Genomic DNA, 12,073 nt, shown 5'->3' with positions numbered 1-12,073 from the left:
TATTTAGTTGCATCTATACGATCTCTCATAAAATCACTTATTTCTTTAATTCTATTGTTATGTTGACTCCGTAGTCTTTCCTCGTATATCTTTTTCTTTCTTAATTGACCACCATAATTAATTCGTGCTATTGGTTTGAAATCTTTACCATTATTGTTCCTATCTTTATCTTTTATCTTGATAATTACGATATATTTATTATTAAAATTATTTGTCTGGTATTTTGTTTGGTATTTTGAATCAAAGCCTTCTAAATGTTCTATTTGGTCTAGCTTGTATGATCTTAAAGCATTATTTGTTGTAATAAAAGTAATAAAGACCTAAAAGGCAAAAGGGCGTTCATTTATTTAAGTACGAATATTATCTAATATAAAAAATGATTTTTATGTTTAACTATTATACTTACTGTAATAACAATGTGTAGTAATAATGGTAAGTTCATCATTTACTACTTTTTTTTTCGAAAGTTAATCCACATCTGTTACTGTAGTTTTTTTTTTTTTTTAATTCATATTTTAGTACAATCATGTTTAATTAAAATCAATCGTTAAAACAACAATAAAATATTATTCGAAATTTCACATAAGATTTTAGGTATAACAAAACTTATAATGATACGCCATCTACTTTATATTCCAAAACATCGTTCATCATCAATTAATTCTTCTTAAACTTTTGAAAAAATATTAATGTCAATATATACATACATTCTTCTTCTTCTTCTTCTTAGTCGCACACTCTTGTCAGAGTGGTCGTGGCTGCGCTGACGAGGTACATAGTGGGGTGTTTGGTGGGTTGATAATATTTTCGAGGGTAGCTCTCCTGGCGATGTGCTTCCATTTCCCTCTGTTGGAGGCGTCGCGAGTACACTGGACCACGGTGGACTCAGTAGCTCTTGTGATGACGTCTGTCCAGCGGGTTGGCGTCCGACCGCGTGCTCTCTTGCCTTCCACCTGGCCCTGCACCACTAGTTTCTCCATCGAGTTTTCATTTCTAGAGATGTGCCCAAAGAACTTCAGTATTCGTAGTTGTACAGTTGATGATAGTCTGTCTTTGATACGAAGTTCTCTGAGGATGGATACGTTGGTGCGAAACGCCGTCCACGGGATCTTTAGGAGGCGCCTCCAGCACCACATCTCCAATGCATCGATTTTACGGCGATCCTGCAGTTTCAGAGACCAAGTTTCGGCTCCATAGAGAAAGATTGGAAACACAAGGCATTTCATCAACCTGACTTTAGTCTTCTTGGTGATCCTTCTGTCTCTCCAAATCTTTCCCAGTCGTTCCACAGCAGACCTGGTCATGGCGCACCTTCGCCTTATTTCGTCGCCACATCCTCCAGTACTTGATATAGTGGAGCCGAGGTAAATATAGTTTTGTACCACTTCGCAATTAGCTATTTTGTGTACATTGCTTCCACTTTGTTCAGCCCGGTCCACTATCATCATCTTCGTCTTGTCTCGGTTGATAGCAAGTCCGAATTGGAGGCTGATATTTTCTAGACGGGTCAAAAGATTTTCAATGTCTTCTCTAGTCTGTGCGAGAAGGGCAGTGTCGTCAGCGTATCTAAGGTTATTTATCACGTGTCCCCCAACCGATATTCCTTTGTCCAATCTTCCAGGACAATACACATAATGTACTCTGTGTAGGTGTTAAAGAGTAATGGCGATAAGATGCATCCTTGTCGTACACCGGCCTCAGTCTTAAAATTACTTGAAAGGGTATCATCCACTTTTACCGCTGCAGTACCATCTTCATACAGCCTCCTCAACAGAACTATTAAATGATGCGGTACACCCATTTCTGCAAGTATTGTCCAGAGGTGTGTCCATATGACCGTATCAAATGCTTTGCGAAAGTCCACAAAGCAGATGTAAAGGGTTGTATTGAATTCTCTGGCCTTCTCAATAATCTGACGCAATATAAGAATTTGTTCGCGAGTGCCTCTTCCTTTAACAAATCCGGCTTGCTCGGGTGCGATTTGACTTGAAAGGTAGGCCAACATACATTATGTTTTAATAAAGACACGGTTACCTGTTAACAGTTTCCATATAAACCATCATCATAAAAGATTTATATTACGTTATCGCTTTTTATCTCAACAGTCATATCCGACTTTGGTTATAAAAATATAGTTGTCGTAAACTGAGTTTTGTTACTTATACCTAATCTTTTTTCTATTGCCTTTTTATTCAATAACTTTATTATTCAGATAAGTGTGAAAAATATATTATTTCACTTCGATATATTGTAAAATCATGCAAAAGATTTTGTTTTTGTTTTTGGCTTTAACACAAACATGGAATGAGGTAGGTCATAAATAACCATTTATTAGGAAAAATATCAACGTTTTTGATCTATTACATTAAATACAACATATAATCTATAATATATATAAACGCGAAAGGTCATTCATCACGAAATCTCCGAAACTACAACACCTACAAACTTGAAATTTAGCAGGTAGGCTTCTTATAGGAAGTAGACATCCGCTAAGAACGGATTTTACAAAACTCAACCCCTAAGGGGGTAAAATGGGGGTTGGAAGTTTGTATGAGAGTCCTATGTTTTTGACGTAAGAGACTTGAAATTTAAAATGTATGCTCTATAGACAAGGTGTTCAAATAATGTATCTTTAGAAATCAACTCCCTTTTGGGGTTAAAACGGGGGATGTTACGTTGACTCACTAATCACGAAATCTCCGAAACTATAATGCTTACAAACTTGAAATTTAGCAGGTAGGCTCCTTATAGGGCGTAATCTATTGCTAAGAATGGATTTGACGAAACTCGACCCTTAAGGGGGTAAAACGGGGGGTTGGAAGTTTGTATGAAAGTCCCATGTTTTTGAAGTAAGAGACTTGAAATTTAAAATGTATGCTCTATAGATGGTAACAAGGTGCCCAAATAATGTTTCTTAGAAATCAACTCCCTTTTGGGGTTAAAACGGGGGATGTTACGTTGACCCACTTATCACGAAATCTCCGAAACTATAACAGCTACAAATTTGACATTTGGCAGGTAGGTTATAAAGCGTAGTCATATGCTAAGAACTGATTTAACGTAACTCGACCCTTAAAGGGATAAAACGGGGGTTGGAACTTTGAATGAAAGTCCTATGTTTTGGAAAGTAAGAGACTTGAAATTTTAAATGTATGCTCTATAGATGTTAGAAAGGTGACCAAATAATGTATCTTTAGAAATCAACTCTCTTTTAGAGTTAAAACGGGGGATGGTAGGTTTACTCACTCATCACGAAACCTCCGAAACTATAACAGCTACAAACCTGAAGTTTGGCAGGTAGCTTCCTTATAGATCTTAAACATCCGCTAAGAGCTGATTTTACGAAACTTGACCCTTAAGGGGATAAAACAGGGGTTGGAAGTTTGTATGAAAGTCCCATGTTTTTGAAGTAAGAGACTTGAAATTTAAAATGTATGCTCTATAGATGTTAGAAAGGTGACCAATAATGTATCTTTAGAAATCAACTCTCTTTTGGAGTTAAAACGGGGTATGGTAGGTTTACTCACTCATCACGAAACCTCCGAAACTATAACAGCTACAAACCTGTAGTTTTGCAGGTAGGTTCCATATAGGGCGGTGCAACCCCTTAAAACGGGGGTTGGAAGTTTGTATGAAAGTCTTATGTTATTGAAGTAAGACTTGAAATTTAAAATATATGCTCTATAGATGGTGAGGAGGTGTCCAAATAATGCATCGTAATCTATTTATATAAAAGAGAAAGGTCACTAACTCACTCATCACGAGAATTCAAAAACCGCTGGATGGTCCATCCATCCGGGTTGGCCAAAGATAAAATTTGGTAGGGAGGTAGATTATAGTTAGCAGACGTCCGCTAAGAACGGATTTTACGATATTCCACCGCTAAGGGGGTTTAATTGGGATTGATAGTTTGTATGAAACATATACAGCCTGAAAATAAAACTAAAAATGTGGTGTATAGAGAGGTTTTATAAAAATAACTATTAAATTATACTAAATTGTGCCTTTTTAAAAGTTACTCAGTTTGATAAGCATTTCAAGTGACAGAAATAAAAAAATAATTTGCGTTAAACATCTTAATAGTAATGCATATCTTCATAACCACGCAGACGTAATCGCGGGCAACAGTTAGTGTATTATAAAACAAAGTTCCCAAAAGTATATGTGATCGATTCGCTCAAATCTACTGAACGGATTTTCATGCGGTTTCACCATTGGAGAGAGGGCTCCACCACTGGCAAGAGGAAGGTTTACGGAACGGCTAAACCGATTTTGATGAGAGTTTCACTGGAAGTTTGCCGGGAAAACTTTGTGACACACTAATTTCAACGCGGGCGAAGCCGCGGGCACAGCTAATCTATAATATAAAAATGAGTCGCTGAATGTGTTGCTAAGCGCAAAACTCGAGAACGGTTGAACCGATTTCGCTAATTCTTTTTTTAAAATATTCCTTGAAGTACGAGGATGGTTCTTACGGAGAGAAAAATTCTAAAAAAAAATTAATAAAATTAAAGAATCGACTGTTAGGCGATACGAAGTTCGCCGGGTCAGCTAGTTATTGAATAAATTATTTCATTCAGGATTTGAAAAGATGGGACAACACCTACATACTACATAGATATTATTTTTACCAGGGCTCCGTTGAAACACTATTTTTACTTTAGTATATACTTGTGCAATTGATTGAATGTTCCAACGGTTAGATCCTAGTTAAAATCTAACTACACCATCGACTACGCCGATTACTATTACAACGCAGATTATTTAATAAATATAAGTGAAATTAATTTTAAGCACTTCTCTTGTAATAAATGTAAAAAGCTGTGCCGTAAGTAAATGAAATTCAAACAAAACAAGGCTTAAAATGTCTACCACGGAAGGTCCGCAAGGGCAAACTTCGGCGGGGATGCGGAAGTGCTATAACGTCCCCGCGATCCCGCCATAGGCGCGTCAGCGAGACACCCCAGAGAGGGGGGCTTCAAATGTCTTCTTTAGAGTTAAATTATTTTGAATTAACTGTCAATATTTAAATAGATAATAGCTGTGTGGCTACGGCACTAAAGAATTTAGCCACCCCCTCTCTTCCCGTGGGTGTCGTAAGAGGCGACTAAGGGATAACAAGGTTCCACAACCACCTTGGAACTTAAGAAGCCGACCGATGGCGGGATAACCATCCAACTGTTGGCTTTGAAATACACAGGCCGAAGACGGGCAGCAGCGTCTTCGGTGCGACAAAGCCAGTACTGCGGTCACCAACCCGCCTGCCCAGCGTGGTGACTATGGGCAAAACACATGAGTTCACGTTGTTTTTGGCGTAAACTTGTGGAGGCCTGTGTCCAGCGGTGGACTGTATAGGCTGTAATGTAATGATTTAAATAGAAATATATATTGCAAGTACCTGGATAATAAAAAAATATCATCACACTAGCCCATACTAAATATAGGCTATTATCCCAAATCCCTAAATAATATTATTAAATGTGAATGTAAGTTTATTTGTTACGCTTTCACGCGAAAACTACTTAACCTATCATCTTGAAACTTTGTACTCATTTTCTTGGAGGTAATAGAAATAACATCTAGGAAACTTTTTATTAAAAAAAATCAATACTAGCGATGCCGCGTGTAAAAGCTAGTATTATTTTATACCAATATATCAAAACACAAGGACCTAATATGTTGGGGATATTAAATAATTATATGAGCCATATGTTATCGGAGTCTAAGTGTTTCTCTTTGAGTTTTGTGAATTTCCAGTCTATCGACACAGGCTTTTCATTTTATTGGGAGCTGTAAAAATCATATCTCTACCATAGTAGAAACTATACATCGTAAAACATTAAAATAATTAAAAAAACTTATAATATTTGCATATTTTCTTATCGATCTTAGTTAGTTGTTCGTCATAGTCATGAATAATAAAATTTCTATTGGTATTTTGTATGCATTATTTGTACTGCATTTTGAGGTAAGCTTACTTCTACATATATAGTAACGAAAGGACAGAGAATTTTTTACTTCATCTCACATCGGAGTTTTCATTTTTAAATTATTGACTCTTTAATACAAATGTTGTAAAAAGTTTTTTTTAAAGATTAAATGAACGTGTGAGTTTTTAATCTTTTACGGTCAGCATTAAAACTTTCATTTAAATGGGACTTACCGTGAGTTTGAGAATTGATTTGAGGTACCTGCCCAAAATTTCGGTGACATTACGAACAGCATTGTCCTATCCGTGAGTACTTAAATAAGAGTAGAACGTGAGAAATAGAGTAAGTGTGAGTGGGTAATGTTGTATTAAGTCGCAAATAAATAAAAACAGAAATAATGTTATTTATGAAGGTACTAAACAACTAACCCGATTTTTCTTTTTCACAAAAGATATGTTTGACTCAAACATCTCCAGAAGAAAATGGTGACGATGTAAATAATCCTATGGAAGGAGATAATGAAAACCTGGAAAATGATAAAAATGAAGATTTTGAAAACATAGAAGATGATAAAAATGAAGATTTTGAAAACATAGAAAATGATATATTTGAAGATATTGAAAGCATTTACAGTGATATAGACATTAAAAACTTAAAAAATGGTGACAAGAAAGATAATGAAATGGATGAAAATCAGGTACTGACAAATATATAAATAATTAACTGTACACGTCGCTTTGTTTGCGATTACCAGTATCATTATTAAGCAAATAAGGTTAAATACCTAAATTCTGTATACTCAGAGCTATTTAAAAACATAATATATAAAAAAGTGTAGCTCTGACAAAAATATAAGTAATAATAACATCAGACTACAAAAAAAAATGTCTCATTAGTCTACAAAATTTTCTTTCATCAATATAAACGACAATTAGCTCATCCTTGCTGAAAATTCCAAATAAAAAACGATAATTGATTGAAAGTTGTTGTAAACTATTGTGTGTTTGTAACAGGGATAGCAAAATTTTTATACAATTTTCATAAATATTTTATCTGCTTTTATCAGGATCCAGATAGCCCAGATAAAAACAGATATGCTTATAATATTACACTAGTGTAACATTATAATCATTTTAAGTGTTAGACAAGTCATAGTTGAAAGCTTGCTTTTATATTTAAAAAGCTTTTAAGATATAATGACGCCAAAGACCTTGTCAAAATTATGAGTCATATAAAAAGATATGGCAAGTTACTTTCTTATTGTAATTAAGTAGCTTTAGAATTGTTTATAATTAATTGTAAGTGTTAAAAAAGGTCAAATTATATCTACCGATATTTTCATTACAAAGGCAAAAGAAAGGAGTAAGGAAAAACAAGCAGGAGATTATGCTGATTTATTTGGAACTAATCAACATTATAGCATTCCTACGAACTATGAAGATTTTGGACGAAGATTTGTGTTAAGTTATCCATATTTTGAGGTAGACAATTTTACTGACTTCTAATTCTACTTCTTTTTTCAAATTTTAAAATTATTACTAGAACGCGTTGTTTATTTAAACCCAAGGCCCATATTAATATTAACTAGTGTGTCATATCCCGGTCGCTACTCATAAAAGGGCGCCAAAAGTGCGCAAAACAAAAAATTGCTGGACATACTATATGGTTTTCTAGTGCTAAAAAGGCATTATGCCCGGGCGCGAATTAAGCTCGCTGCGTCACTGATATTAACGAAAGCTGTTTGGAAAATAATTAGTTACTATTATTTTTTTAGAAAAATACGGCTAATAATGCAGCAGAAGCTGCCTTAGATAACGCTGCAAAGGTAAGCAAAAAATTGTTTCAAATCTGTACATCTATACATCTATACTGATATATAAATAAAATTGAAGTGTCTGTGATTTGAAAATGACTGGGTTTTTTTTAATGGTAATTACTTATTTACACGACACTAAAACAAACAAGGATTTTAAAATGTTTGTCTGTCTATATTTTTGTTTGTCCGTCCTAATTGCCGGAATACACACACACACACACTTTTATGGCAACATAAAGGCCTGGAATTAATTTATCCCGGAATTAATTTATCCCGGAATTCCTGTGAAATCAATATTAACGCGGGAAAACCCGCGTTCACCGCACGCGTGTACCTACCACCCAGATTTATTATATTGAATTATATTGATATTTAATACAAAAAATTTTGCGAATAAAAACAACTAAAATCCTATAGGTTTAAATTATAAAAAATAAAAAATATAAATATTAAATCAATAAATATAATAAAAATGTAACGGATCGCTGTCTGTACATAGAAGATATATTATGAGAAAAAATATTATTGGGACCCTTATCAATGCAAATAGCATCCAAAACAATGATTTTTAGAATTTTTATCTATTTGTCTATGCGTTTGTGCACGCTTGTGCTAGTGCTTAAAAACAGCTTATTCGATTTAGATGTTGCTTTCACTAATATATTGTGGCAAGCTTCACTTAACATTTAATGTTTGTTTCATGTTGATTGGTTCATAAATAAGAAAAGTTATGCGAATTTAAAGAATCAAGTTGAGCATGTAAAGTCACTATTCCACGCGGACGAAGTCGCAAACACAGCTCGTAAACAAATAAAGTTAAAATATTACATTCCGCATACCAAAAAAATTACTTTGTTTTTTTCAAGTCTGTCAAAACGAGGTAGATTTTTTAAATTTACATAATAAATTAAAAACGTTTTTAAATGTTTGTCTATATGTCTGTACATATGGCTCTAGAACGGCTAAAATATAATAAAGGGGGTCATGTGGCAAAATATACTTTTGTCCCATAATTTCCATGGGATCAGGATCACGCCGTTAAAAAAACAATGAGTACCCAGATAGAAACTCCCACGCGAACGATCTCGAGGGTACAGCTAGTCTCAATAAAATAAAAACTAATTTGACTACATTGTAATAAAAATATATTCTCACAGGAACATCTGGAAGGCAAAAAATTAACGAATAAACTCACACCTGTGAAGGTAAAGTAAATACTAATTAATAACTGTGAAATTATAGAACGAATTTTTTTAGCATTTCATTTTAGATGACACGCTGACTCCGTAGATTCATAGAGCGACTCAAATAATGTCCAAAACATTTAGTGGACGCATTTATTTTTAGAAAGTAGTTTGAAAAATTCTGCGCGTAATGTATATAGGTAGGTAACAATATAAACCAACCCAATCAAATTTCTGATCTAGGGAGTTAACGTATAAGAATTTTATATGGTTTAACATCGTTGAATAACGACTATTGTAGAATCAGAGCATAAAGACTTTTTGTGGTATTTACTCTAATGAATTACCGATTTTCGTATTTAACGCAGGATTATCACATTTATTTTTATTGACACAATATAAATGCTAATATGCTAATAAGCGTTTTTTGATAGGCACCGCCAGAATTCGTCCTTGCTATAGCAAAAGAATCAGCGATCTTAGAAGCGGCCAAACCGAAAAATCCCGCAGACGAAGTTATAAGAAAAGATATTTTAAGAACTGGGGTACGTTGTTGCCTTTTTTAGCTTCTGTCTCCTAAATACTTCTAAGTAGGTTAATAATTAACTTGTAAAAATACACAAAGTGCCTGTCAACACACGGCTGTCTAATATTGTATTTTTAAGACGAGGTTTTATATCGATGGTACCGCTTCTTACTTTGTATTAGCAATGGATGATGGCGTAGGCGTAATTACAGCGGAATAAGATGGCGCATATGCCTAACATAGGCCCGCAGCTAGTAATAGATATTTTAGAATTTAATAAGGTAATTTCAACTAATTTAAACTTAGCCAAGGCCTATGCAAGCTATTATTTTTGAAGTAGTTTAGATGGTTAAGATGAATAACAAGTTACAGTTTTTACATATATTTTTTGCCCCACCATCAAAAAATTCTGGATATATCCATGGCCTATGGCACCACGCTATAGTCATGTGATTAAAACAAATCAAATACAAATTATATGTCCTGTGTAATCACAACTTAAGATTAAAAATCGGTTTGAGAGTGCCATTGTTATGAAAAAAGAAAACATGATAATCCTAATTGAGGGACATTTTGTCTTATATAAAAAATGAGTGTGCTTTGGACCACACAACTGAAGTAAAACTTCTTTAGTTGCACCTACAGTAATATACGAAACGCCTCTCTCTTTCTACCTTCACTTACTTTGAAACCAAATATATTTAACTAAAAGTTGATCTTTAAAATTTTACGTAGGACTATTGGGACAGCGTATGGAAAGAAGATGTAGACCCAGATAAGGTGTTACGATCATCCATTGACAATCAAAATGAACTGGTGAGTTTATGCTAATTTATTAAACAGTACAAAATATAAGACGCTTGCGTTCAAAATTTGAAAAGCTACCATTTTCTTTGCAAAACTACTTGCTCTAACAGAGTAAAATATTTTTCTTTGCAATTAAGCGACATTTTTGAAAACATTTATAAAAAATAAACCTTACCATTAATTATCTTTTGAATTTTCAAACAAATTCTTACTTTTAAAGTCTCTACCCTTTTTTCCTTTGCAGGAACCGTTTACAGTAGAAATATCACCTGGATCGAAGCTTTACGATCTTATATCAGTTTTGAAACAAAAATCACCTCGTCTTCTTTATGTTATTAATAAAAATAATTACGAATAAATTGGAGCTACTTTTATTTCATATCTATATTTAAGTTATTAAGCAGGTATATGTTAAATACTAGAATTTTTTTGGCTACAATTGAAATTTTAGTCTAGGTAGGTAGGGGTCCTAAGAGCATTCTCGTAAAGAAACTAAAGAATAAAACGAATTCGACCACACCTCAGGCTGTTTTAGTAACTAATTGTTATGATAAAAGAAACGCAGCAAATTGATGAACGAGAACGTTTGCTTCTTCAATCACTACACTCAATATTTCATCATCATCATCATTTCAGCCTATTGCAGTCCACTGCTGAACATAGGCCTCCACAAGTTCGCACCAAAAATGCTTGAACTCATGTGTGTTGCCCATAGTCACCACGCTGTGCAGGCGGGTTGGTGACCGCAGGGCAACGTCTTCGGTGCGACTCAATATTTAATGCAGAATTACTAAAACAATATTGTAAATAAAAATAATGGTATTTTTACTGTCTCCTTAATATCATTTAAAACTTGCCAAATCAGTCATAAATAAAAGACAAAAATTATTTTAATTTATCGTGCCATCATTAAAAGGATCTTTCATAACGTTTATAACCAAATCATTAGTATGTTGATCCCACACATTTTTCTTCTTTTTCCTGACAATTTTGTTATTTTTATCAAAATAATTCAAAACAGCTTCTTTTTCGGCTTTATTCTCCGGTCTCTCGAGATATGCTACCATTTTTCTGAGTTCATCTTTGACTTCTCTATCTCTTTCAATTCTTTCAATTTCTTCGTACAAATATTTAGTTGCATCTATACGATCTCTCATAAAATCACTTATTTCTTTAATTCTATTGTTATGTTGACTCCGTAGTCTTTCCTCGTATATCTTTTTCTTTCTTAATTGACCACCATAATTAATTCGTGCTATTGGTTTGAAATCTTTACCATTATTGTTCCTATCTTTATCTTTTATCTTGATAATTACGATATATTTATTATTAAAATTATTTGTCTGGTATTTTGTTTGGTATTTTGAATCAAAGCCTTCTAAATGTTCTATTTGGTCTAGCTTGTATGATCTTAAAGCATTATTTGTTGTAATAAAAGTAATAAAGACCTAAAAGGCAAAAGGGCGTTCATTTATTTAAGTACGAATATTATCTAATATAAAAAATGATTTTTATGTTTAACTATTATACTTACTGTAATAACAATGTGTAGTAATAATGGTAAGTTCATCATTTACTACTTTTTTTTTCGAAAGTTAATCCACATCTGTTACTGTAGTTTTTTTTTTTTTTTAATTCATATTTTAGTACAATCATGTTTAATTAAAATCAATCGTTAAAACAACAATAAAATATTATTCGAAATTTCACATAAGATTTTAGGTATAACAAAACTTATAATGATACGCCATCTACTTTATATTCCAAAACATCGTTCATCATCAATTAATTCTTCTTAAACTTTTGA

At 33.5% G+C, this 12,073-nt stretch overlaps 1 protein-coding gene across 1 annotated transcript; it reads left to right on the top strand.

Annotated features, from left to right (window-relative positions):
- Positions 1-7,174: 7,174 nt before the first annotated feature.
- Positions 7,175-10,625, top strand: LOC123667427. Its single transcript, XM_045601328.1, has 7 exons — positions 7,175-7,181; positions 7,248-7,414; positions 7,708-7,758; positions 8,907-8,954; positions 9,368-9,478; positions 10,195-10,275; positions 10,511-10,625. The coding sequence occupies exons 1-7, from the start codon at positions 7,175-7,177 to the stop codon at positions 10,622-10,624; spliced, it is 579 nt and encodes a 192-aa protein (XP_045457284.1). The 3' UTR covers position 10,625.
- The last annotated feature ends 1,448 nt before the right edge of the window (positions 10,626-12,073 follow it).

This window comes from Melitaea cinxia, chromosome 28 (genome assembly GCF_905220565.1).
Source record: "Melitaea cinxia chromosome 28, ilMelCinx1.1, whole genome shotgun sequence".
NCBI lineage: Eukaryota > Metazoa > Arthropoda > Insecta > Lepidoptera > Nymphalidae > Melitaea > Melitaea cinxia.
Note: the sequence above shows the minus strand (reverse complement) of the source record. Positions and strands in the feature narration are given on the sequence as shown.